Raw genomic sequence first — 27,568 nt, 5'->3', positions numbered from 1 at the left:
TTTTTTTTTTTTTTTTTTTTTTTTTTTTTTTTTTGAGATGGAGTTTCACTCTTGTTGTCCAGGCTGGAGGGCAGTGGTGTGATCTCTGCTCACTGCAACCTCTGTCTCCCAGGCTCAAGTGATTCTCCTGCCTCAGCCTCCCTAGTATCTGGGATTACAGGTGCACACCACCATGCCTGGCTATTTATTTATTTACTGTGACTGAGTCTTGCTCTGTCGCCCAGGCTGGAGTTAAGTGGAGCAATCTCGACTCCCAGGGGAATCCTGCTTTGGCCTCCCAAGTAGCTGGGATTACAGGTGTGTGCCACCACGCCTGGCTAATTTTTTTTTTTTTTTTTTTTTTAGTAGAGGTGGGATTTCACCATGTTGGCCAGGCTGGTCTCAAACTTCTGATCTCAGGCAATCTGCCTGCCTTGGCCTCCCAAAGTTCTGGGATTACAGGTGTGAGCCACTGCACCGGGCCTGGCTAACTTTTATGTTTTTAGTAGAGACAGGGTTTCACCATGTTGGCCAAGCTGATCGTGAACTCCTGACCTCAAATGATCTGCCCACCCTGGCCTCCCAAAGTGCTAGGATTACGGATGTGAGCCACCGCACCCAGTCAGGGTTAAGATTTTTGTTTGTTGTCACCATTGCTGCATTTTAACTATGTAGACACTTTGGACTCTCAGTAAATATTTATTGAATAAATGTTGAACGAGAGTGGTACAAATTTTGGTAGGAAAGGCATAAGATTGAATGTAAAAGGAAAAGATAAATATCTGAAGAAAAACTGTGTGTGTGTGTCTGTCTGTCTGTCTGTCTGTCTTTATATGTGTTAAAGACATGATTTCTTGGATTGTGACTTAGGAATATTGTCAGCCTTAGGACTCTTTCAACACGTATGCCAGTCAACTATTGCTGAGCCCTTTCCCTCACAGCCTGCAGGGAAGTCAGTTCTCCACACTGTTTACACTAAGAGGTACAGATCAGATTTCCACCTAGCAAGAATTTGAAATAGTCAGTTGAAGTTAAGTTTCATCATGGCAGGGTGCGGGGAAACAAGTTTCATCATGGCAGGGTGCGGGGAAACAGTTGCCTGTTTGTGCTGAAAGGCAGTGAGAGAACAATTCTTTATTGAAATGTCTCAAATCTACTTCCTGAGGACACAAATGAACTACTAATTAAAGGGGTCTCTTAACCTAAGCAGAGGATAGGAATCCAGCATTACCTTTTCTGAACACTCTGAAAGAGCTGTCTTCTAATGGAAACAGCATGTGAAGGGCTGTCTTAGCCTCCTTGGCAGCCTGTTCAATGGCTGACAGCAGTTCAGATGCACTGCTGGAACCAACAACTTCATAGCCAGCAACGATACTTCCATTTCTGCAGTGATTATGGGGAAAGAGAAATGAGATTCACTACTTATTCGTTCATTCACTCAGGGCCTATGATATGTGTACACGGCATTGGGTCCACAGGAATAAAGCAAACAGAGCTTACATTCTAGTGGACAAGGCAAGGCAAATAAAAAACAAGTATCCACCAAAAATACATACATATATATATAAATTTATCTGTATATATACTTACCCTCCACCTAGCCATGCTCACTGGGATATTGCCTATATATATGTATGTATAATTATGTCTATATATATACAGATATAATTATGGGACCCCACATTAAATAAAGCTGGTTAGTGAAGGCTTTTTTGTGCTGAGGGTCTTTGAAGCTGAGGCCTGCGGCCAGCTATGCAAAGAAAAAAAGGCTAGCTATGCAAAGAACATTGGTGTGGAATGTCAGCAAGCATAAAGGTCCTGAGGCAGGAAAATGCTTGTGAGTTTGACAAGCTTAAATACTAGGATGATTGAAATTCAACAGCAAGGGAACAATAGCAGGAGATGATATTGGAGTGGTACCAGGAGCCAGATCTCATAGGACATTAGAGTTGGGATTTCATTCTTTATTAAAAAGTTTTCTTCTTTATTAAAAGGTAGTGGCATCATAAGATTTATCTTTTAAGACCATAAGGGCTGCTGTGTAGAAAACAGATGGAAGGGAAGCCAGCAAGGAACAGGGAACCCAGTTAGGAAAGAGCTGGTGGTGGCTTGAACTAGTTGGGTAGCTGTGCATGTGGTCAAATTCAGGTTTTATTTGGAGCTAGAGCCATAGAACTTACTAATGGAGAAGATTTGGGGTGTGATAGAAAGAAATTAGTCAATAATTCCAAGGAATGGAAAAGCAAGTTTTTGTATATTCTTACAATGGAGTACTACTGGACTACAAGAAGGAAGGAACCACCACTGATAGAAAAATGAGGATGAATCTCAATGACATTATGCTGAGTGAAACAAACCAACACGCAAAAAAAAAAAAAAAAAAAAAAAAAAAAAAAAACCTGGATGATTCTATTTATGTGAAGTTCTGGAATAGACTAAACTAACCTGTGGTGATATAAAGCAGACAAGTGGTTGTTTCTGGTGTGAGGGGATGGCATGGAAAGAGGCTGAAAAGCAACACAAGGGAACTTTTGGGGTTGTGAGAATGCTCCATCTTCATAGGAAGGGACTTGCACAAGCTTTTGTCAAAGCTACTCGAGTTGTACACAAAGTTTGAGCACATAACTGTGTGCAAGTTATACCTCAATAAAAGAAATTATAGCACAGGATGGCTCCAAGGATTGGGTCTCTGCAAGTGGAAGAACAGCATTGCTGTAATGGAAGTAGGGAAGACAGTGGGAAAAATAAGTTGTAGGTTAGGAAGGGGAGAGTCAGAGGATTCCCAGTTTGGACATGTGACATTTGACATGCCAGCTGGAAAACCAAGTGGAGATTTTCAAGTAGGCAGTTGGATATTTGGGTCTGGAGTTCAGGGGAGTGCCCAAGCTCAAGTAATAAATTTAGAATCTATCAGCATACAGATGTGTTTGAAACCATGAAAGCACAAGATCACATATATTAAGTCAATCCTGCAATAATAACTCATGAGATAAAGTGTATCATTCCCATTTTATAGATAAGAGAACTGAGGCCCAATGAGAAGTTGGGTCAGAAAATTATTAATTACTAATTGATCAGAAGCTCTGCAGCTCAAATTCGTACTACACTGAACTTGTGCTCACAATGTATAAATAAGTGCAGACACCCTTTTGTGTAATGATGGTCACAATACCTTTGCATTGATATGTCCCTTCCATTGATTACAAAGTATTTTCCTGCTTATTGTTGATTTGATTTAATGAAGTTAAACCCAGGTTCCACAGGTGTATAACTGTCCTGTTTGACAGATAAGTAAATACAATGAGAGATTAAGATTTATTTTAATCTGGGCATGGTGACTCATGCCTGTAATTCCAGCATTTTGGGAGGCCAAGGTGGGTGGATCATTTGAGGCCAGAAGTTTGAGACCAGTCAGGTCAACATGGTGAAAACTTTCTTTATTTTTCAAAATAATTTTTTAAAAAGACATTTATTTAAAATCATATATGCAAAACGTAAAACTTTAGACTGGGCTTGGTGTCTCATGCATGTAATCCCAGTATTATGGGAAGCTGAGGTAGGAAGATCGCTAGAGCCCAGGAGTTTAAGACCAGCCTGAGCAACATAGCAAGACCTCAACTAATTAGCCAAGCGTGATGGAACATGCCTGTGGTCCTAGCTACCAGGGAGGCCTAGGTGGAATTGCTTGAACCCAGGCGGTCACGGCTGCAGTGAACTGAGATCGCACCACTCCACTGCAGCATGGACAACAGAGACCCCATATTAAAACAAAATGAAACAAAACAAAAGTAAAACCTCAAAAGTTGTCGTTTACAGACTTGTGCCTACTTTTACTGTGATTTTGTCTACAAATTATTGCAGACAGCTTATAAGATATACATGATAGAATATAAAGTAGAAGTATAGGTAGAAAACAAGGATCACAGAAAAGAAAAATATGAATATTGAAAGTATGATTAACTATATAAATCTCAATATAAAAAAGAAGCAATGTTTTTGCTAGTATTGAATTTTAAAGAAAACTATACATGTATGACTTAAAAGGACAATGCCCAGGACAATATGTTTATAGCAAATGCTGTTGAAAATTTTCTATGGGTTGGCCGGACGTGGTGGCTCACACCTGTAATCCCAGCATTTTGGGAAGCCAAGGTAGGTGGATCACGAGGTCAGGAGATCAAGACCATCCTGGCTAACATGGTGAAACCTATCTCTACTAAAAATACGAAAAAATTAGCCAGGCATGGTGGTGGGCGCCTGTAGTCCCAGCTACTCGGGAGCTGAGGCAGGAGGATGGCGTGAACCTGGGAGGTGGAGGTTGCAGTGAGTTGAGAACGTGCCGCTGCACTCAAGCCTGCGTGACAGAGCGAGACTCCATCTCAAAAAAAAAAAAAAAGAAAAGAAAAGAAAAAGAAAATTTCCTGTGGGTGTTTTTAAGTTAACTGTGAAAAAAATATAACAAGTCAAGTTCTCTGACCTCTAAGCCACTTTCTCTAACAAGCAGACAGACTATTAATAGTTGGTAATTAATGTACACTTATAAACTAACTAAACAACTTTTGGAATTAAGGCATAAACAAAAAGATAATTTATTAAATATTTCTTTATTTGCTGTAAACAGTGACCACTGGGTTTTGAACTATGATGTATACATGATGTCTGTGCAAAGATATTTCACCCAAAGCCCCACTTCTGGCTCCGAATTATGAGGCATCATATCTCCTGTGTTTGCTGAAGGAGAAAATCCACCCTTTGACAACCCACAACCCTTATCCCCAACGCTCACTTTTTCCCATGGACGAGCACCATGATCTCCTGCCTTCTTCTGAGTTTCTGCCCTACTACTATTGTTTTGTAGTTCTACTCACAGACCCACAGTTTTGAGAATGCTTTTCAATATTTAAGGTCCTAGGCCAGATGTGATGGCTCACACCTGTAATCCCAGCACTCTGGGGGCCGAGGCAGGCAGATCACCTGAGGTCAGGAGTTCGAGACCAGCATGGCCAACATGGTGAAACCCTGTCTCTACTAAAAATACAAAAATGTAGCTGGATGTGGTGGCAGGTGCCTGTAATCCCAGCTACTTGGGAGGTTGAGGCAAGATCATCTCTTGAACCCCGTAGGCAGAGGTTGCAGGGTTACAGTGAGCCTAGATTGCACCATTGCACTCCAGCCTGGGTGATTACATTAATTTAATTTAAAAATTTTAATTAAATTTTAAATTTTTAAATTAAAAATTAATTTTAATGTTTACATAGTGAAACTGTCAAAAAAAAAACTTAAGGTCCTAAACTCATTTAAGTGAGAATCCAGGCTTTCCTCTTCAGACTTTTTAAAGCGTTACAGATCCTTCTTCAGTTAGTAAAAATCCTACTAGAAAGATGAACTCTGTCCTGTTTTTTGTCAGGGTCATCTAAAAACAGCGCTCTGCCTTCTGCAGAACTGGCGCCCAATTCTGGGGATGCCCTTCTAAGACCATTGTGTTACTTACCGAAATTGGGTGACCTGAACAGACTCAAAACCTTGAATTCTTTTGTATGCATTTTTAAGCTTAGAAAGAGAACAAAGAGCAATGTGTTAATTCTTATTCCCATACTTCAGAAAGACATTTGAGCAAAAAGTTGAAACAGACAATAAATAAATCAACAGTAGCAAAGGAGTAACGAAAAGAGATACAGTGGGAAATAATTGCATGTCATACAAATACAGTTAAAATAACAGTTGTGAATGTATATACACACACACATATCCATACATATACATGTATAAAATGTGCGTTTGAGATTGCTAATATATTGTGAATAACCAACTGCTTAGAATAGGAGATGAACTTGATGCCAGATCATAGAATAAATTTACCCAAAATCTATTTTTTCCTTGGCCATTAATTTTTACAGGTACTTAGACTGAATCCATCTATTAAGTATTTGCTCGGGTCTTCAGTTAGAGCTACACCTGAGCCAGCATCCTAGGTGGAGGGACACTGATCTAGTTTTTACGTGACTTTATTATGAAGTTGAGAGTTTTGCTTATTAACTCTCTTCATAACAGAGTTTTCTTTATAGAGCAAATCCCAAATGCCGACAATTGAGCTTAGATCATGAATTTTTTTTTCTTTTCTTTTTTTTTTTTTTTTTTGAGGTGGAGTCTCACTCTGTCGCCCAGGCTGCAGTGCAATAGCACGATCTCAGCTAACTACAAACTCCACCTCCTAGGTTCAAGCGATTCTTGTGCCTCATCACCTGAGTATCGGGGATTACAGGTATATGTCACATGCCCTGCTAATTTTTGTATTTTTCAGTAGAGATTGGGTTTCACCATGCTGGCCAGGCTGGTCTCAAACTCTTGACCTCAAGTGATCTGCCTACCTCAGCCTCCCAAAATACTGGGATTACAGGCGTGAGCCACTGCACCCAGCCCATAAAAATTTTTTATAAAAAGTAAAAAGAGAAAATAATTAAGAAGCCTTAGTATATTACTCAAATAAGTGAGCAAAACTGAACACCACAGAAGTGCAAAGAAGTCAGCTGCTAAACTTTCCTAGAAAGAAGATGCTCAGGGAATTTCAACTGTGGGCAGAGCAAATAACTGCTCTGTAATAGCTCACTGAAAATGAATAATTAAGGATATGTATTAAATATACATGCTGAATTGAAAACATTTGAACTTGAGTGTAGCAAACAATTCCTTATATAATGAGTAGAAAGAACTTACCTGAATTTCAATTCCAGTTGCATATTTGGAGTATATAGCAGAAGATGAATTCAAAAGGTCATTTGTAAATCCTTCATTAATTTTGAAAGTGCCCCAAATCTCTGTAGGAAATAAAAATAAGTTTATAGATATAATATATTTCTAACTTGATTTTATTAGTAGCCTACAATTATAGAAGTACAATTCGGAGTCATCTATTCAACAGTGATGTTTCAAATTTTTTTCATAAGAAATGTTCACCTAAAATAACACAGGATGCATACATAAAAACCAGAGTTTTCAATTGCAGATTTGGAACAGTAATAGGGAAGTGCTGGTAATCAAGGCAATCTTTAAACTAGGTAAATGCGTGGCCTCTCATGTGTCACTAACGAAAGCATTCACTGAACACTGAAATGTATCTTCATCTAGGCAATAAGCTTAAGCATTGTCCCTATTAAAAATTAAGCGATGACAGTAACAGCAATACTACTTGCTAACTTCAACACCTTCCTTACCTACCCATTGCCAGTACTTCTCTGCACTGGGACAATTCTCTGTGTGGGCAAATCCCATTTATCCTTCATTCAGGACCTAATCAAATGTCATCTCTTCCACAAAGGTCTTCTGTAATCCTCAGATGCAGAGTCTTTCTCTCCTATAAATTCCTACAGTACTTTATCCCTATCTCTCTCCCAGCCTCTTACATATTATTAAACATTGATTTGTGTACGTCTCATCTATGCACATCTCCACAGTACTGTGGGAAGCTCCTCATAAGTGTCATCCCTGTCTGATCCAGTTTGGTATCTTTCAAAGACGGATTAGACATGGACCATCTTTTTTTCCCTTCCCTTCCCTTCCCTTCCCTTCCCTTCCCTTCCCTTCCCTTCCCTTCCCTTCCCATCCCTTCCCTTCCTTCCTTTCTTTCTTTTTGAGACAGGGTCTCACTTTTGTCACCCAGGCTAGAGTGCAGTGGCATGATCTTGGCTCACTGCAGCTTCAACCTCCTGGGTTCAAGCAATCCTCTTCCCTCAGCCCCCCAAGTAGCTGTTACTACAGACAAACACCACCACACCCAGCTAATTTTTGTATTTTTTGCAGAGATGCGTTTTCGCCATGTTGCCCAAGCTGGTCTCGAACTCTTCCTGAGTTCAAGCAATCAGCCTGCCTTAACCTTCCAAAGTGCTAGGATTACAGGTGCAAGCTGCTGTGCCCATCTTTCAAAACATAGGCTTTCATCAACATTTGTTGAAGAAATGACATTCTTTTCTTTCTTGTATTACAGCCTGGCCTCTCCAATGAGTCTCGCAATTCATAGACAGCAAGAGAAATTCTTCTTTGTGTCCTCCTAGAATTTGCCTCTGATCTGGGTGTAAAGATGGTGCTTAATAAGTAATGTATTGCCATAACCTGAATTGCTGTAGTCCCAGGAAGGAGAGCCAGTATTCCCAATTAAGCTGGGCTATTTCAGGCTCACTCTTTGCTCAGTTCCACCAATATCTGGGGCTTCCAGTTAACTGAAGTAATCATTGCAGGAGCTTTTTAAAGTCCTTCATGCCCTGGAGTCCGTGTCATTTGGGTCATCTCATCTTTCATTGAACAGAAACCTAAGTTAGCCATAGCTCCCTCAGCTACCACTGGTTTCCTAAGCTAGACTTTTAGCTTTTGTTTTGTTTTAACAAGGCATTCAGTACACATATTTGTTGACAATTGACAGCATTTATATTAGTAGAATCATTCACTATGTGTTCCTCCCTGCATTCACATCTCTAGACTTCCCTTTTCTTGAAATTGATGTTGGCAAAAGAGGTGAAAAGAAAGTAGGAAGACCAATGTTGCTTACTCAAGCAGTTCCTCATTTTGGAATTTTAGCAACTCTCCCTCAGTCTCAATAGAATCATATGATTGCAGAGCTGAGCTGGATGGACCTAAAGGTTGAAATGACCATCACATGTGTTTCTGGATCTTCTGTACTATGAAAACTCTCACTGTGTCCAGCCAGGCCCAACATAATATATAATCACTGTCCCTCAATCTCCCTGTAAACAAACAGTGACTAGCAAGACGATGAGCCAGAGTCCCTTCTCTGTTGCATGTTGGGGTGGGAGAAGACCCAGCCTGAGCATTCTTTGTTGCTTACTTGCTGTCTCACAGAAATTGACACTCTGGCTGAGATTGTTGAGATGACATTCACAGCTTGGGAGTGCTCCAGCCGTGTGAAGGTAGCAGTTCTGGGGATCGAGGCATGAGGGAGGAAACCAGGTGTAGCCGTCTTCACAGGTACACTGCAGGACCCCATTCAGGCTGTTGCAGTCTGCACAAAAAAATAGAACTCAGTGTCATGGATTCTGGTTTATAAACTGACTACTGCTGAGCAGTGATTTTATTTTTTATATGTTTATTTTTCAGATTAACTTCCCACATCTTCTATGAGTTTTGTTTTGGTTTGTTGCCCAGGCTAGAATACAGTGGTATGTTTTGGTTTGTTTCCCAGGCTAGAATACGGTGGTATGATCTCAGCTCACTGCAAACTCTGCCTCCTGAGTTCAAGTGATTCTTGTGCCTCAGTCACCTGAGTAGCTGGAATTACAGGCATTAATTCCACCACCAGCTAAAGTAATTAGCTGGAATTACCACCACCCCTGGAATTACCACCACCCCTGGTTAATTTTTGTATTTTTAGTAGAGACAGTATTTCGTCATGTTGGCCATGCTGGTCTTGAACTCCTGAGCTCCAGTGATCTGCCTGCCTTGGCCTCCGAAAATGCTGGGATTACAGGTATGAGCTGCTGCACCCAGCCCTGAGTAGTGATTTCTGATCCTTAGTTCTGACATGGAATCTGGACCAAGGATTTGATTGGTGCAAAAGTAATAGCAATTTTTTGCCATTAAAAGTAAAATAATGGTAATATTTCTCACCAAAAGCCAGAAGGATGAAGCCAGGATGGCAATATATTTAAGGTAAGGAAATGTCCAACTCAATAAATTCTGAGGTTGGTATCAGAAAGCTAACAAACATAAAGCTACAATGGCTGGGATTAGCATGCAAAAGAAGGATGTATGCTCCATACATAGCCACTGCAATGGAAGAGAGAAGCAGAAGAGGACATTTGTAATAGGAGAGATATTTAAAGGATTCTAGAGGGTATTTGACCACCATCTCATTGGAGACTCCTTTCCATCCACCTGCCACCACTCCCAGGTAGGCCTTATAAGCAAGATGACAAAGGCAGAGAAACATTTTCGGGGAAAGTCATGATGAAAAGTTTCTCTAGTAGCAATCCTCTATGCCTGCCCCCTTCTATCACACCTGAAATTCCCACCGAAGTCATTTTTTTTCAGTAGATCAAAAAGCAGGGTGAAGTCACCGGGCACCTTTGTGAAAATACGCACAGTGTGCAGCAAATGGTTCTCAAGCTTTATTGCACAACAGAATCACCTGGAAGATCTCACCCTGGAGTTTCTGATCCTCTAAGTCAAGATGAATGAAGAATTTGCATTTCTGTTAAGTTCCCTAATGCTGCTGCTGCTGCTACTGCTAGCCTGGGGACCACGCTTTAAGAATCACTGCTTTAGATCAATAATTTAACTTCTCTGAACCCCACCTTTGTGCTTATTAGTGCTGTCTGCCAAATATTTCTTGCCATCTTCCAGGTACACAGGATTGCATATCCTAGTCCCCTGAAGTTAAGTGGAGCCATGGAGCCAGTTTTAACCAATAAGTTGTGGGCAGAATTACTGTGGTCACTTCTGAGTCAGAGAATTTAATTGCCTATGGAAAACTCTCCAGTGTTTCACTTATTTTTGACTTAGCATGGGTATATATGAGATAGGGTCTGATACATCACTCTGCGTACTGGTGGCAACAGAAACAGCCCTCTGCCAATCTGCAGTGGACATGTAGCATGAAGAAGAAATAAAACATGTATTCTTTTAAATCACAGATTGTAGGGATGATTGCTTCCACAGCATAACCCAACCTGATAGCATAACCCTGACTCATACACCCGCCTTCCCCATTTACATATCCAGTCACTGAGAGACACTTACATGTGGTAGCCTTTGCTCTGATAATCATGAGCTCGTGTGACCATAATATTGGAAGCTTCAAGAGCTTCAGAAAATTCCTCAAATCTCTTTTCTCCTTGGAATCTCCATAGGTCACCTGAAGCAGCAGCTCATACTCTTGGACTGGGCCTAAAGAGAGAAAGAGGGTCAGAAACCTTTTTTCTGTCCATGGGGAAACTATTACTGAGGAAGCGACTGAGAAACAATCATCAAATTCAACCTGGAGGTCAGGGACTCTACCACGCTGCTTGTTCTTGAGTTCCTCTCATCCAAACATGGACTAAAAATGAATACCCGGGATAAACACAAGCCAATGGTTCCCACACATGCCAAATATACGTCTGTCCTCTCACTTCTGCCAGGCCAGCTGCCCCGGTGCTGCCTGTCCCTCCCCAGATTCACTCTCTCAATGTTATACAGTTCCTCACGGCGCACCCACAGTCAAGCTTCAGGTATCGAGACTGAAGGGGGAAGAGGTGAGGAAATCCAAGTCAACCTTCCCTCCCCCGCCCCCAGCTCTGATCTCCTTGAAGTATCTCCAATATAAGACCCCTCAATCTCACACTTGCGAAGAGCCCTTTTTTCTCCTGTGAAAATATTCCATTCGTTAGCTGAGTTTGGGTATTTATATGAAATCCAAAAGCAAAACAAAACTAAACTTTCCCTTGAGGCTTGATCCACCCTCACCTCCAGCTCATCATTTCTGGACAGCACCTTTTCTTTCCCCAAGGAAAAGCCATTAACTGATTTTGACAGGGAAAGGAGGGGAATCCTATGAGTCTTCTCCCATCCAAAATTCACTTAGGTCCATTCACATAAAACTTGGCATGGAATTCCCAGGGGCTTCAAGGTCCCCCAAAGCTCACCTGTGAAAGACCCGACATCCCACACCATTGCACCCCAGTCCCATCTCTTACTCTCCCATCTCCTTACAGACTGGAGCCTCTTCCCCAGGCATTGGAAGTCCTCTCTGAGTGGTGGGAGCTGAGGCGAGTCCCACTCCTACTGTCCAAGCAGGTGAGGAGTGGGGAACAGGGAAAAGGGTGGCCCTGCTCACATCGTCAGGGGTTAATGGCACTGGTTCTGGAGCCAGATTGACTGGATTTGAATCCTGGTCCCTGCCGCTAGTTCTGTGCCTTAGTTTCACTATCTGTAAAATAAAGATGACCGCTGTACCTAACTCAGAGTGTCAGTGTGAGGGTTTAATTCATCTAATGCACTTCAAAAAGTCCTGCCACGTAGTAACATCCCAGTAATAGTTGCTATATTTTTACTGTTATTTTTACTGTCAGGAAAATTGTATTCATGTCATGTCATTACAAGTTGAAATTTTGATTTCATTTTCCCAAAGAAGTGTAGCCTTGCATGGTGATAGATGCTATGGTACTATTAGCACATTGCTGTATGGCAGACTCATTGCATGGGAGAAAAGCTATTGTGGACTGATCCAGGAACCTAACAACCACATGTGCATCACTGTTTCTAAAAGGAAATGTGTTCAGCACTAGAAACATCAGATCCACAAACTAAATTTCAGAACACAACTCATTTCTAGACTGGAGCTATGGCCATTAATTACATTGTTAGGATCAAGGCACAGAAGAAAAGGGCGTGTGTGAATAGCTACTTGCCAGGTCTGATGTAAGACACAATGCTCTCATGATATTATTTAATCTTCACAAATGTCCTGCTCATAGGAATTACTGTCATTCTCCTTGTACATATTTGGATGTTTAGTAATATGCCTAGGATCATACAACCAGTCAGAGGCAATGCTGGGATTAGAACCCTGGTCCCTTGACACCAAAATCCACTAGACCATGCTGTCTGACAGAGCCTCACCTGATTGTTTTCCCTTATTCACAATGAGTTCCCTTTTTGTTTTGATGCCATCGTTTCTCTGTTAAAAAGAAAACAAATAGTTATGGTGAGACTTTGAAGAGTTGTGCTTCATAAGGCCTCGCTGAGTTTCCCAGATGAATTAAAATCATGAATCTAAAATCTAAGCCAGGGATGGTGGAGAGGCAGTCAGGGAAGGCCTCACTGGAGCAACTTTTGAGCAAACACCTGAAGGGTAAGAGTATGCCTGGCAGGTGAAGGCAGAATGAGGACACAAGAGCCGCGGAGAGAGGAGAGAGAGAGGAGAGGCACAGGAGGTGGGGTCAGAGGGTCTCTGGGGAGGCAGGTTGTGCAGGCCTTTATAAGGCCACGGAAAGGGTTTTATCTTTTCCTTGAGTGAGATGAGAAACCGCGGGGGAGCTTTGAACAGGGGAAAGACATGCTGTAACTTACTTTGTAGCAGGCTCAATCCTGAAGCCCTGCTAAGAACAGACAAGCACAGAAGCAATGAGTGTATTTCAGGGGTTGTTGAAATTATGCAGGTGAAAGACAATGAAGGTGTGAATCAAGGTAGCAGCCACGGAAGTAGTGAGAAGTTTTTGAATTCTGGATATATTTTAAAGGTAAAGCTTAAAAAGTAATGCCAGCGGTTTAGATATGGAATGTGAGAAGAGTCAAGCATGATTCTTAAGGTTTTTTTGCCTAAGTAGCTGGAAAGATAGTGATACCACCTGCTGAGACAGGCAAGAAGGAGTGGGTTCGATTTCCGACAAATGAGGTTTGGAGGTCCACTGGGTGCCCAGCTGGAAATAACATGCAGGTAATGGACATGTGAGTGTGGACAAGGGAGAGGTCTGAGATGGAGCTATACAGCTGGGAGTCATCAGCACGTAGAGAATATTAAACCATGATCCTAGATGAAAGCATCACGAAAATGAGTGTAGATACGGAAGAGAGTGTCTAAGGATTGCTAATGTCCATCTATGTGACTTTTCTGCATCCAAAAAGCCATAGTAGAAAATGTGTTGAACTGGAAAAGATCTCTAAGATAGTTTAATCAAAGATCCTCCTTTTGTAGTTTGATCATCTAAACTCCGAAGAGATGAAATGACTTACTTATCCAAGGCCACACAATGAATGTTGGTCATGTTGAAACAAGAACTCAGGACTTCGGATCTCAAGTACATTAAATTATGCAGTTGCAGTCCCCTAAAGAGTGAGGGGTTCTAAAAATGCCAGAAGGAGAGAGGAGAGATAGTTGAGAAGAGATATGAGATATAGCACCAACTTACCCCCAGGAAGCCACCGTGGCCATCAGTGAAGGTGAAGAAAGAAATGAGCCACAGCACTCCAACTTTCATTTTCCCTGGACTGAGCAGCAGCAGTCGGGTGCATAGTCTGTGCTAAACAAGCAGGGTATCAGGTAAGGTAGAGACATAAATACAAGAAATTCAAGCCAAAATGTAAAAATGCACACAGTGGTAGGGCCCCACTGAGCTGATCCGAGCCCCTGAGTGTCTGATTGTGTTTCCACTTCACGGAACCTGTGACATCATGATTTCTGCTCCCACTGCAGGCGTAGTAAATTTCCACCTTTACAGACTTATTAGAAAACTGCTCTAGAGCTGTCTTCCAGGTGATGGTATCTGACTAAACACAGGCTGTTTTTTAAATCATGACTTGCTTAACATTGCAAGTAGGTGCATTTAACACCAGTCTTTTATATTTCAAGGAAGTTTCCTTTTCATTTCGGGAAAGAAAAACATTAAAATAACCAAAGACTCTTTAAACCATTAATACCAGGATACAATTTGAATGTTTAAGCACATAAATAATAATGAATCAATCCAGCAAACTTCCTTTTTCATAGTAGATACAATCAGCTAAAAGATGTCCTTGAGTTTATGATTATCTCAAATAATTTAGATAAAACCCAGTAAATAGACCTGGTCACAAGATTAATCACTTATACCCAGGTTATTTTGCATCAAAAAAAATAACAAAATGTTAGAATTGTTCTGTCTAATACAGTAGCCACTAGCCTTGTGTGGCTATCTAAATATGAATGACAGTTAAAATTAAATTAAATTTAAAATTCAGTTGCTCAATCACGTTGACCACATTTCCAGTGCTCAGGGGCCACATGTGGCTAGGGGCTACCGTATTGGGTAGCTCAACACAGGACGCTTACATCATTGCTAAGTTTTACTGCACGGCATTGTTAGAACTTAAAGGAATACCTTCTTCTGACCTCTCAATGTTTCTTTTACATCTCACAGGAGAAGGTGAAAAAGTTTGACTCCCAAACTCAAAAGTCCTCCCCTGGAATAAGTGTCCTTGCTTAGCAGTCCGGAGTACACAAAGTTGGGCTCTCCATCCAGCCCTTACCTTGCTTCCTGGGTGTGCTTAAACTTCATACAAATGCTGCCATCTCTCCAGTGCCACCCCACACTGCCCTCTGATCTCAAAAGCAGAGAAAAGGCATTAGAGACAGGGAAGAACTACCACAGAGGTGGCCTATGTTTCAGCAGAGACCTTTTCTAGGGCTTTCTGGGGCAGCATGAAAAACGGGCAATGTGACACGTACAGCTCTTGAATTTACCTTCTCCTTTTGGATGAATGGTCCTCTTATGCCCCACCTTCCTGTTTACCAAAGAAAACAGGAAGTAAATCTGTTGCTTTAAAATTCTTTGGCAGCAGCCTGAGCTCTAGATTACTCTTTAGGGTCTTGTTTCCCCACAGCTTGTCTGCTCTGAGTTCTATTCCTTCCTGCCTGTGCTTTCTGCTTTCTAAAAGTGATGAATATTTGTCTCTAGAGCAGTGTTTTACAAACTTTCTTGACAGGATCCCATAGAAAGAAAGATATGTTATAACATGAATGTGTGTGTGTGTGTGTGTGTGTGTGTGTGTGTACCTTGGATATTTTGTACTTGTTTTTATTTTATTTATTTCATTTTTATTAGTAAATTGTTATATTCTACTAAATTGATTTTGCAATACCCTCATGAAGCACAGTCACACTGCAGAGGGGGGTTGCGCCCCTTCCAGCCCCTTTTCCACTTTTTCTTCACTTTTATTTTTTGAGATGGAGTCTCACTCTGTTGCCCAGGCTGGAGTGCAGTGGCATGATCTCAGCTCACTGCAACCTTCACCTTCCAGGTTCAAGCGATTCTCCTGCCTCAGCCTCATGAGTAGCTGGGATTACAGGCACCCATCACAACGCCTGGCCAATTTTTGTATTTTTAGTCGAGATGGGGTTTCACCATGTTGGTCAGGCTGGTCTCAAACTCCTGACCTCAAGTGATCTGCCTGCCTCGGCCTCCCAAAATGCTGGGATTACAGGTATGAGTCATTATGCCCGGCCACTTTTTCTTCACTTCTAGGGAAGGATTTTTTTATTTGAATTCTCGGGAACTATTTGGGTCACAGTTTATGGGGCTGGAGCTTTCAAATGGGATAACAGTCTTGGTGCCTGTGGTGTGATCTGTTTTGCCTCTTTGTGCCAGAGCCTGCTTCCAAATGGGAGACCTGGCCTGCATACGGCTCTCAGGCTCACTCTCTCTCTGTTTCTCTCTCTCTCTCTCACCTCCTCATCCCACTCTGAAAAATCTTTCTCATATATGTAGTCCAGGCCTGAGGCTGTAGAGCCAGCTTGAGAAGGCCTGAAGACAGCTCTGGGCATTGTGGGAAAGCCCTCTCTCATAGACCCCACCTCTTTATTCCCTCTTCTCCCACCCTAGAGATATATTCTGGCATCCTTGGACTTGCTACAGATGGTAAACTCTAACTTAGAGTCAGAGTTTCAGACCAGTGAGGAAAGGAGGGAAGAGAAGGAAAGGAGAAAACATTTAGGAGCTTATTAGAAAATGTGGGTGTCCCCATCTCACCCTAAACCTACTAAATCTTGGACAGGTCAGACCCAGTTCTGTATATTGTAATTATAATTATGATTATGGAGACATGTTCTTGCTCTGTCACCCAGGCTGGAAGTGCAGTGGTGTAGTCATGGTTCACTGCAGCCTTGACCTCCTGGGCACAAGTGATCCTCCCACCTCAGCCTCCCTAATAGCTGAGACTACAGGCTAATTCTTTTAATTTATTTTGTATTGACAAGGTTTCACTATATTGTCCAAGCTGGTCTTAAACTCCTGGGCTTAAGCAATTCTCCCACCTCAGCCTCCAAAGAGGGACTACAGGCATGAGCCACCATGTCAGGCCAGCCCATGTGTATTATTAAAGCTAGACAAGCAATGCTCACATCCAGGCAGGTTTGAGAGCTGTTACTCTAGACTGTTTTAAGTATAGGAAAAACGATTTATCCAGAGAGAAGTGGCAGAGGGAGAGGCTGTGGCACCTGCGGCCTCCACTCTGCTACCCTCCATCCTTAAAACAATAAAAATAAAATAAAAAATAAAGATTTCTCTATCTAGTCTAGTCCTGTGATAGGAGTTCTACTCTGGGATTTGAAACCAAAGTTCAAGTGAATCAAAATTGTTTTCTTTGCTTCCTTGGTGCATATAGCTCCCTCTGGGATACAGTTGTAAGGTTTAGGAAGTAAAAACACAAGATACCCTCGAAATTTTGAATTTCAAATAAACAATGAATTTTTTTAGTGAAGTATGCCCCTGTGCAATATTTGCAACATTATTTGTTGACCAAAATTATTTGTTTCTTATCTGAAATTCAAATTTAACTAAATTCAAATGCAGGACATCCTGTATTTGACAACTAGTTAAAGGTGGGAAAAAATGAAATCTCAAGGCACATGGGTCAAAATGGGCTCTGCAGCTGCGCTAGCCAGGGTCCCGTTCCCAGCTTTGACATTTATCAACTGGATGCCCTTTGGAATTGTCTTAAGTTTTCTATACTTTGGTTTACTCATCAAGAATATGGGGAAAACAGTATTTAATTCACGGGCTCTTAGGAGAATTGAATGAGTAATTTGCAAGTAAAGTACCCAGAGTGGTGCCTAGTATTTCAACCTTACCATCAGCTTGTATAGTTACTTGCTGGATTGTGTCAGAATTTGACTTCAATTCTGAGTCAAATTAACTTATTAAAAAAAAAAAAAAAAAAAAAAAAAAAGGACAGTTGGGTTAACTGATTCCCGCCACTCTGGAAATGGAGGGATCCCAACTTCGAAGCAATAAAAGTACAGTGTTACAGTAATTGAATTATCTGACTCAAAGGAGGGTCCACAGCAGCAAGGATGTCAGAGATTGCTGTTGTGTGTGTGCGAGGTCCTCATAAATCCCACTGAACTTCGCCTTTGTTAAACATAAACCCCATGGTATTTTCATCACTTCCCTTCCAAGCTGGAATGGTCCTGATTATTTAGAAATTCTCAGAATCCTTATGTCCTTGCCACCAGTGAGGAGCTGTTGTTTTCATTAGAGTATGACATGTTTCCATCACAGTGCTGTGGCTGCTGGGGCCAGTAATGGGAAGGCTTGACCATGGTGGGACACCCCCCGACCCTGCACTTCCTTGAATTCATTCAGTGAGTTCATTCCCTGTCCTTCAGTTGACAGGGAACAATCATTAGAACTTGCTATCATGCCTTTGGAGAGGGCTGGCTGTTGTCTCCCTATTCTTTCAGTTATATACTTATGGACTGCAAATATCATTTATTTATGCCAACAGCTGGCTCCTTATCAATAGCAGACTTAGTTGAAACTGCTCACACCTACACTTTCCAGCATTCTTGGCAACAATCTAATCTTAGGCACAGTTGAACTCTGTGCTGTTTCTCTGGTATCAATATTTATGGGATTATGTTTTTTTCTCTATAAATAGAATTCCCAGTGGAGCTGTCTCCTTCCTGTCCATCTTGGCCTCACATGTGCCCATGTGCACACACACATTGATGGAAAGAGCAGGTCTCCACATAGGGTCTAAAAGAAATCATGACTCAAAAAGAGTTAGGCAGATGACCTGTAAAGCCTTGGTTTTGTTTTACCTCTCATTTTACCGGTTTTTGATAACATATTCATTAGCATCTATCTTTTCTAGGAACTGTTGGGCCACTTGCCTTTGAGAAAAGCTCCTTTGTGTTTCTGTAACTGGACAGAGATAGAGGAGAAGACAGCTGAGAAAATAGGTGGAAGGACAGAAAAGATAGCCACTTCCATCTTTGGAAAAATGTTTGGAGGTTTGGTAAGTTATATGAATGAGACAAACTTCCTCTGGAAGGACAGTAATTTAAAGTCATTTAAAATCTCAGGGGAGGTCTATATACATGTGTGCACAGTAAAATTTTGAACACGTTTTATATTTTAGCATGTTTTAGCACATTCCTGTTTATCAACACAACAGGAGGAGGTCTGAATGAATTACACCCTAGCCTCAGGTTTGTACGTCTTCTGTGAGGATTTGTGAAAGTTAAAACTCTGTGGATTCGGTTTCCTCTTTTATACAGTAAGGGGAAAAATAAAGTGAGTTCAGATCTATTCATATTCAGGTTTCATTATTACATACCCATTCCCCACCTTCTATTTGTTCTTTTATCAACGTCGGCAGTCACCAAACCAAAGCCTGGAAAGATCACCAATTTCTACTCATCTTTATTCTTGTTTTTTCCTCAAACTGGTTATTAAATTCTTGAACATCTTTTGAGATGAGCTAAGAACCTACTAAGAATTTAATTATTGGGTTCAGAACAGAGGTATAATTTTTAAGAATTCTGGAATTATAAGTCTGGTGGGGACAAAAAGAATTACTTGGCTCAGTCACTCCTCCCCCAGGACACTTCACCAATCTGCTAAACTTGCATTTGTTCAACTACCGTATACTGTATACTGACAGCCTCCCATTTCCCAGGCATTGTGCCATGTACTGGCTGTTAACAATATAGTCATGCCCGCCTATCACGCATGGTAGCTCCATGCCTCAAGAGAAACTCCGAAAGCCACAATCCAGACCCACTTCTGCGAACTTCTGGGTTACCGAGAATCTCTGTTCCGGGGTCCCTATTTTAACTGTCCTATGTTTCATTGATTGGTTGTGCCTTCAGAGTCCAGTTTGTGACCCTACCTCCAAATCTGATCCTTTCCCATCCCAGAATTGAGATATGTGCTTATAAATTTGTGTTTCCTTTGTCACTAATTAGAACTTCATTCAGCTCAAGAGTATTTCTCCTGCTGCTGGTGCCTGCAGCCTAGCACAGCTGTCTGCTCCTTCCTAACAAGGATTCTGTTTTTCTATTTAGTCTGCACTTTGCATCTGAGAAGAGCTTCACTCAGGATGATTTGTTGTTTTTAGCTCATTGCTCAATATGCCTCCTGGCATTCTAGTAGGGTTCATTTCCCACAGAAGACCAGTCCAGCTCATTTCCACAGTAAAAGGCTTAGCTGTGAGCCTCATGGGTTGGCTGTATTCCAATCCCTTGTAACTGAAGATGTTCACCAGCCACTTGTGGTTCAGTATAGCAGGAGTGACCACCAAGCCCTTAAAAGATGATTAATGGCATTCCACAAAAGGTGCCAAGCTCTTTCTTCTAGCCAAGATTTCAGCTTAGTAACAGGACCCAGTCTTCCTGGAATCCCTAGGTAGGGCTTATTTCTCATCTCCTCTACTCAACTTCATTTAAAGAAAGGAAAGACCAGATAATTTGAGCTTCTTGAATTGTTTGCTTTTAAAAATTAAGAAGTACCTGAACAGAACTCCAGAGAGGTGATAGCTACCTCATAAAAAAGAAATAAAATAATTGCTTCTAATTTACAAAGTCCTTTTCAATATGTTTTGATTCGATTATTTTGGCAATTGTGTAAGTTAAGTGGAATTTATTTTCATTTCACAATTGCAGAAAATGAAAATGTAACATTTAAATTCTAAATACAAAGAATTTGTTAACTATTTCCCTAAATTTCTCAGCCCAAAGAATCAAGTATTTCCCTTCGACCATGAGCCAGTTAGTTTTTGTTGCTTGGGGCATAATTTTAATTAAATCATGATTGTTAATTTGATCTCCACCTGAGTTCCTTACAAACAATTCTTTTTTTCAGAAAAAAGAAGAACATACATTTCAAAGCTTTCTTCCTGTTCCTGCGTTAATTTGCATGTTCTCACTTATAAGTGGCAGCTAAGCACTGGGTACACATGAACATAAAGATGGAAACAATCAACACTGGGGACTCCTAGAGCAGAAAGAAAGGGAGAGGGGGAAAGGGCTGAAAAGCTACCTATTGGGCAGGGCACGGTGGCTCAGGCCTGTAATCCTAGCAATTCGGGAAGCAGAGGCTGGTGCATTGCTTGAGCTCAGGAGTTCGAGACCAGCCCGGGCAACATAGTGAAACCCTGTCTCTACTAAAAATACAAAAATTAGCCGGGCATGGTGGTGCGCACCTGTGGTCCCAGCTACTTGGGAGGCTGAGGTGGGAAAGTCACCTGAGCCCTGGAGGCAGAGGTTGCAGGGAGCCAAGATCGCACCACTGCACTCCAGCATGGGAGACAGAGGGAGAACCTGTCTCAAAAACAAAACAAAACAAAACAAACAAACAACAAAACAGCTATGTATTGGGTACTATGCTCACTACCTGGTGACAGGATCATTTGCACCCCAAACCTCAACATTACACAATCTACTACCCATATAACAAAACTGCACAGGTACCCCCCACACTAAAATAAAAGTTGACATTACACTAGAAAAAACAAGTTATCTTCCTGATAAACATGATTGTCCTCAGTATCTAAGGAGAGTCAGGTGTCTAAGGATGGAAACACAAATGATCAGGCCTGCTGGAAAACCCCTGCAGAGTAGGCTCTGTGGGATCTTTATATACGAATGGTCAAATTAAAGATGTTACAAACTCTTCTTGGGTGATCTATTTTAAATAAGAGTAAAACACACTTCTCCTACTTCTCATTCCATGCTTACACTGATAAATCTTCACTGTTTCAAACCTACCAAAACCCACTAATTCTTTACGTTTCCCTTTACATATGAATAGCATTTTCATCGTGATTTTCTTAAAAAGTAAAAATAACTTTTAAAATCATATTCCCCAGATGATTCTTCTAGAAATAGAACCAGTTGACTGGCATTCCACCTATCCTGAAAATATCCCATCAATTCATCCTCAGAAACCATCCAGATTCTACACCATACAGAATGAAAAGCAAACTCAAGATCATCGCAGTTTTGAACTCCCACAGTCTGCCCTCAAACTTCCCTTCTATTAAGCTTCCTTCCACGCATCTGAATTCCAGGTAAACCAGGATTGAACTTTTAACTTTTCTAAGTTAAAAGGAAAGTGCTGCTTCCAAAGGTTTATATATTTTGAGATTTTATAGACATGGTCAAATTGCCCTCCTAACCTGTACCCATTTACACTCACTGGTAAGCTGCAGAAATGCCTGTTTCATGACTCTGTCCACAATATCTTTTTAATGTTGCCAAACAGATAGGCAAAATTTTTGCCTTATTGTTTTAATCTTCCTGTGTTTGATTACCAGTAAGTTTAAGCATTTTTTAGAGATTTACTGGCCATTTGTATTTTTTTCCAGCTTGACCACTTAAGTCATTTTCCCAAGTTTTTCTACTGGAATGTTCATCTTTTTCTTAAAAATTGTGTTTTAGGAGCTCTTTTGTCTTTGTCACTCCCATTATAGGTATTTGCTTATGGATTATAGTTCATCTTTAAATGTTTTGCATTATTTTCTTCTGCACAAAAGATTAAAATGTTCATGAAATCACATCTGTCCATCTTTTCCATTATGGATTTTACTTATTCATTTTTACTTTTAGTTATATTTAGAGACAGGGTCTCGCTCTGCTGCCCAGGCTGGAGTGCAGTGCCATGATCACAGTTCACTGCAGCTCCATCCTGGGCTCAAATGATGCTCTCATCTCAGCCTCCTGAGTGGCTGGGACTATAGGCACACACCACCACACCCAGCTAATTATTTTTTAATTTATTTTTTTGCAGAGACAAGGTCTCAACATATTGCTCACACTGGTCTTGAATTCCTGGGCTCAAGTATTCCTTCTTCCTCAACCTCTCAAAGTGTTGAGATTTCAGGTATAAGCCACCACACCCAGCCCCATTATGGATTTTAAACTTGGGGTTGTGTGAAGAATGTGTGGTTTTGTTTGCTTGTTTGTGTTTTGAGACAGAGTCACGCCCTGTCACCCAGGCTGGAGTGCAGTGGTGCAATCTCGGCTCACCGCAACCTCTGCCTCCCAGGTTCAAGCGATTCTCCTGCCTCAGTCTCCAGAGTAGCTGGGACTACAGGTGCACGTCACCATGCCTGGCTGATTTTTGTATTTTTAGCAGAGACAGGGTTTCACCATGTTGGCCAGGTTGGTCTCAAACTCCTGACCTCAGGTGATCTGCCCACCTCAGCCTCCAGAAGTGCTGGGATTACAGGCGTGAACTACCGTGTCCGGCCAAAGAACATGTTTTCTGTAAAAAGATTGGAAAACATTCTTCTACATTTTAGTCTAACACTTCATTAGTTCTTTAAATTATTTTTAATACACTTAAATCTTCAATCTTTCTTAAGTTAATTTAGGTTTTGGGATGAAATAAGTAAATCTTCAATCCTTCTGGAATTTATTTAGGTTTTCAGATTTCCTTTCATTTCCTCCAAGTGAATAGCCAATTTTGTCAACTGTATTTCCCAATGAAACTATTTTTTATCTAGACCACCTTGATAATTCTTCACCAATTTTATCTATTTATTTATTTTAAATTTTATTTTTAATTGACAAATAATAATTGTACACATTTATAGAGTACCTAGTGATGTTTTGATATATATAATATATGGTGATCAGATCAGGGTAATTAGCATATCCATCATCTCAAACATTTATCTTTCTTTGTGTTGGGAACATTGAATATTCTCCTTCTAGTTATTTGAAACTATATACTATTGTTAACTATAATCATTCTGCAGTGGTATAGAACACTATAATTTATTCCCCCTATCGAGCTGTAAGTTTGTTTAATGAGGCCCACCTTTTCCTATAAAATTCTGACCTAAATATATTTTTTAAATTATGCCATATCTACATCTTTTACCAATTGCCTGCTTAATTGATACCTTGGTCAACAACATAAAAGAGTATGATATACCTAAGAAATATATCATTAAGTGTCTTATCAGAAATAATTAGCTTGATTCTTTAAGAGATTAAGCATAGGGAAGTCTCCAAGTAGAATCATTCTGCATGCAGTACAAACACAAGCGTAAAAGGTGCTTACGGAAAATATAATCTGCTTAACACAAATTCTCTTTACCCAGAACTTTGCAGGTGTGAATCTGTTGTATTATGACAGGCTGTCCCAACTTCACAAATGTATAATAAATATCTGCTTATCTCAAAAAACTAAAGAAACTCTTATCAGGTTTTAAAGTTTTGTCTTCTGAGAAAGAAGAAAAGAATAAGAAAATTATCTTGAGGACTTTAAAGTCTTTAGATTTGTGGACCTCTGGAGATTAAAAACTGGCATTTGCACTGAGACCAGTAAGACACCATGAGGATCTGATAATGCTCATCAATAAAACGTTAACTAGAGTTTGCAGTTTTAGGAGGGCATACCTCGTTGCTGTTCATCTCTGCATTTTATTTATTCAACTGACTACACATAGGAAATTTATTTTAACTCTGTGAAATGCTAGGGCATTTTCCACTTCTATTATTAATTCCTATGAATTTTCATTCTCAACATGCCAGCTCCCAGTTTCCATCAGCCACTGACCAGGAGCCTCTATGAGATTATCTGTGGCTTATTGGGGAGGGGATGTGATAAGAAGGCTTCCCTTCCTTAGTGGTTTTGTGTACTACGGGGTGAGTTTATCAAGGCTTCAACCCAGCTGTGCATGGAAGAGGGTATGTTTCAGATCACGATGCCATAGGCCTTTAGTACTATCCCTCCAAGATTCTAAATTGTTTTCACATCTATTAAAACCATATATCTCTGGGCGTGGTGGCTCACGCCTATAATCCCAGCACTTTTGGAGGCAAAGGCCGGTGGATTACTTGAGGTCAAGAGTTTGAGAAGAGCCTGGCCAACATGGTGAAACTCTGTCTCTACTAAAAATACAAAAATTAGCCAGGCGTTGTGGCAGGTGCCTGTAATCCCAGCTACTCAGGAGACTGAGACAGGAGGATTGCTAGAACCTGGGATGCAGAGGTTGAGGTGAGCCGGGATTGTGCCACTGCACTCCAGCCTGAGCAACAGAGACTCTGTCTCAAAAGTAAGTAAATAAATAAATAATTAAATAAATAAATAAATAAAATAAAACCATGTATCTATCCAGTCAAGAACTCTGAAGACCTTGAAATCTTGTGAGCACTACTCTGCTAAGACAAACACAATTTAGGAAAATCCCAAGACATATGTATTTGGCAACAGCGTTTCCTCTTCTCTACAAGCGGTGGGTGTTCCCTGCCAAAGAACATTAAAAAGAAAGTCAGGGCCGGGCGCGGTGGCTCAAGCCTGTAATCCCAGCACTTTGGGAGGCCGAGACGGGCGGATCACGAGGTCAGGAGATCGAGACCATCCTGGCTAACACGGTGAAACCCCGTCTCTACTAAAAATACAAAAAAACTAGCCGGGCGAGGTGGCGGGCGCCTGTAGTCCCAGCTACTCCGGAGGCTGAGGCAGGAGAATGGCATAAACCCGGGAGGCGGAGCTTGCAGTGAGCTGAGATCCGGCCACTGCACTCCAGCCCGGGCAACAGAGCAAGACTCCGTCTCAAAAAAAAAAAAAAAAAAGAAAGAAAGTCAGGCGGCTGGGCGCGGTGGCTCATGCCTGTAATCCCAGCACTTTGATAGGCCGAGGTGGGAGGATCACGAGGTCAGGAGATCAGGCGATCGAGACCATCCTGGCTAACACGGTGAAACCCCGTCTCTGCTAAAAATACAAAAAATTAGCCCAGCGTGGTGGCGGGAGCCTGTAGTCCCAGCTACTCCGGAGGCTAAGGCAGGAGAATGGCGTGAACCCGGGAGGCGGAGCTTGCAGTGAGCCGAGATCGCGCCACTGCACTCCAGCCTGGGCGACAGAGCGAGACTCTGTCTCAAAAAATACAATAAAATAAAATGAAATAAAATAAAACTAGGCAAAATATTTTGAAAGTTACAAATATAAACATTTAGATTAGGTAGGTTACACAACAGTTTCAAAAGGGTGGCCTTAAGCAAAATTGTGAATTCAGTGACACTTGTCCTGGGGATGCCACTCCTCTACTTTCTGAGTTGTGCACCCTTGTGACGCACACCCCTACCACTGCGAATGCTCTCAGATATCCAGTACGCTCTTGCTTCTTCCAGTTTTTACTTTACTTACTCTCAGCCAAAGCACTAAAATCATTTACTTATATCCTAATTTGAATGAATGTGTTCATTTACTTTTTTAAAGAAGATGTTTGCATTCCTTTAGTTGTGTAATGAAAGACATCAGAAAGCGCATTGTTGTGAAAGTATGGTGCTTTCCTTGCCCTCAGCCCAGCAACAGACAGACCCTGTTATGGGGACATTGTCCCTGTTTTTTAAGAAATTTACTCTCCTTTTGGAGAAGCAAGACATACGAGGCATCCATCAATAATTCACGTCAGCTTAGGGTTATGCACAAAAGGTGAGTTTGCAAGTTGAGCTTGTCAGACTCCACAGGCATACACTCCTATTTCCAATCTTAATGCTTATTGGCACCATTTTACAAATGAAATAACCAGGACAAAACAACTAAATAATTTGCTCAATGTTTTACTACTTGTCAATGGTTGAATAAAGTATTATGGGACCATTATTAGAACACTTGTCAATTTGGGTTATGGTTAGATAATGAGTGGTGTTTTCTTAATGAAAACAGAACATAATAGAAGGCTTTTGTTAATATTCTAACATATTAAAGAATGTACTTTTGTTTATTTTTTGTTATTCTCGCCTCTGTTTGTAATCTCCAGCCCATGAATGTTATTATCAAGTTGAGCTTAATGGATCTCAGCACGAAAAAGTCAAGTTCATCACTTCTCTACGCCTCTCCCACTTTGACCTGGTTTCTATTCCTCCTTCAGTGTCTTTCCTTTATGTAGTCTCTGGCATGGCGTATTACATAGGCTATCAGGTTTACATAAATGGATTTTTCATGAAAACAAAGAAAAGAGAAAAGAAAAATTATATATTTTCAAGGCAGCTACTAAGAAAATACAGTGTGTCATTTTATACTTACTTGGGGAAGTAGCAGGAGAAATGATTAGTCAATTCTAGGGTTTTTTGGAGTCCTGGAAAGGAGTTAAATTGATAAGTACTTCCTGGGTACATATGGATTCAGGCAAAGCTTAAACTAATCCACCCTAAAGGAAAAATAAGCTTAATTCTCTCAAGCACAATTTTATTTTTAAGAGATTGCTATGGTTAATGTATTATGAATTAGTGAAAACCATATGACTGATCTTTGGTGGAGCCCGTTTTATTCTAGTCAATCTACCTCCCTGGCACATCAGAAGAATGGGGGTCCTGCGTTATCACAGAGGGAAGAGTGTGCTTCGAGTCAGATAATCTGGAGCTTGAGCCTCAGCTAATCACCTCATTATAGTTAGTAAGCAGATTGAAATCTGTTGTTTCTGCTCATTGTTTTTTCAGCTCTGTTCCCTTAATTAACCATCTTTGGGAAATGAGATATTGAAATCAGAATTTTTTTTTCAAGGAGAGAAAAAATAATCTCAGACTAACAGGTAGTATTGGTCACAGTAATACACGTTCTTAGTAATCAAAGTACAGTTATTGGGCTTACCTGGTGATTTCTCTCTTCACCCCGCAGCTCGAGGGAGCCCTTCCTTCAGTGTACTTGTGACTCAATTACTTCTTATGCTGTTTGGAAAGAAAGTATTAGTATCCGAGCAACAGTAGCTCACTGGTGTGAACACAGGCTCACTGATCCATCAGCAGTTCCTGGCACACATTATGGTCTGTGCAGGTAGACAAGCCTGGGACACACCCCCTTCAAGACGGAAACAATATACTTTTCTGCTAACT

The 27,568-nt window shown here is 40.9% G+C and overlaps 1 protein-coding gene across 1 annotated transcript in view; it reads right to left on the bottom strand.

Moving 5' to 3' along the window:
* The window catches only part of ADGRF1 (adhesion G protein-coupled receptor F1), a 62,015-nt gene that overhangs the window by 14,689 nt on the left and 19,758 nt on the right, over positions 1–27,568 (bottom strand). The window contains exons 4-12 of the mRNA XM_023213075.1: positions 27,327–27,403; positions 26,763–26,814; positions 13,875–13,985; positions 12,586–12,643; positions 10,726–10,872; positions 8,816–8,989; positions 6,694–6,794; positions 5,471–5,529; positions 1,211–1,362 (exon numbers count right to left, since the gene is read on the bottom strand). Coding sequence (XP_023068843.1) covers positions 1,211–1,362; positions 5,471–5,529; positions 6,694–6,794; positions 8,816–8,989; positions 10,726–10,872; positions 12,586–12,643; positions 13,875–13,943 — 760 coding nt within the window. The 5' untranslated portion in view covers positions 13,944–13,985; positions 26,763–26,814; positions 27,327–27,403. The remainder of the gene's footprint in view (positions 1–1,210; positions 1,363–5,470; positions 5,530–6,693; positions 6,795–8,815; positions 8,990–10,725; positions 10,873–12,585; positions 12,644–13,874; positions 13,986–26,762; positions 26,815–27,326; positions 27,404–27,568) is intronic.

This window comes from Piliocolobus tephrosceles, chromosome 5 (genome assembly GCF_002776525.5).
Source record: "Piliocolobus tephrosceles isolate RC106 chromosome 5, ASM277652v3, whole genome shotgun sequence".
In the NCBI taxonomy this organism is placed as follows: domain Eukaryota; kingdom Metazoa; phylum Chordata; class Mammalia; order Primates; family Cercopithecidae; genus Piliocolobus; species Piliocolobus tephrosceles.
This window is presented reverse-complemented; position numbering and strand designations above follow the sequence as displayed.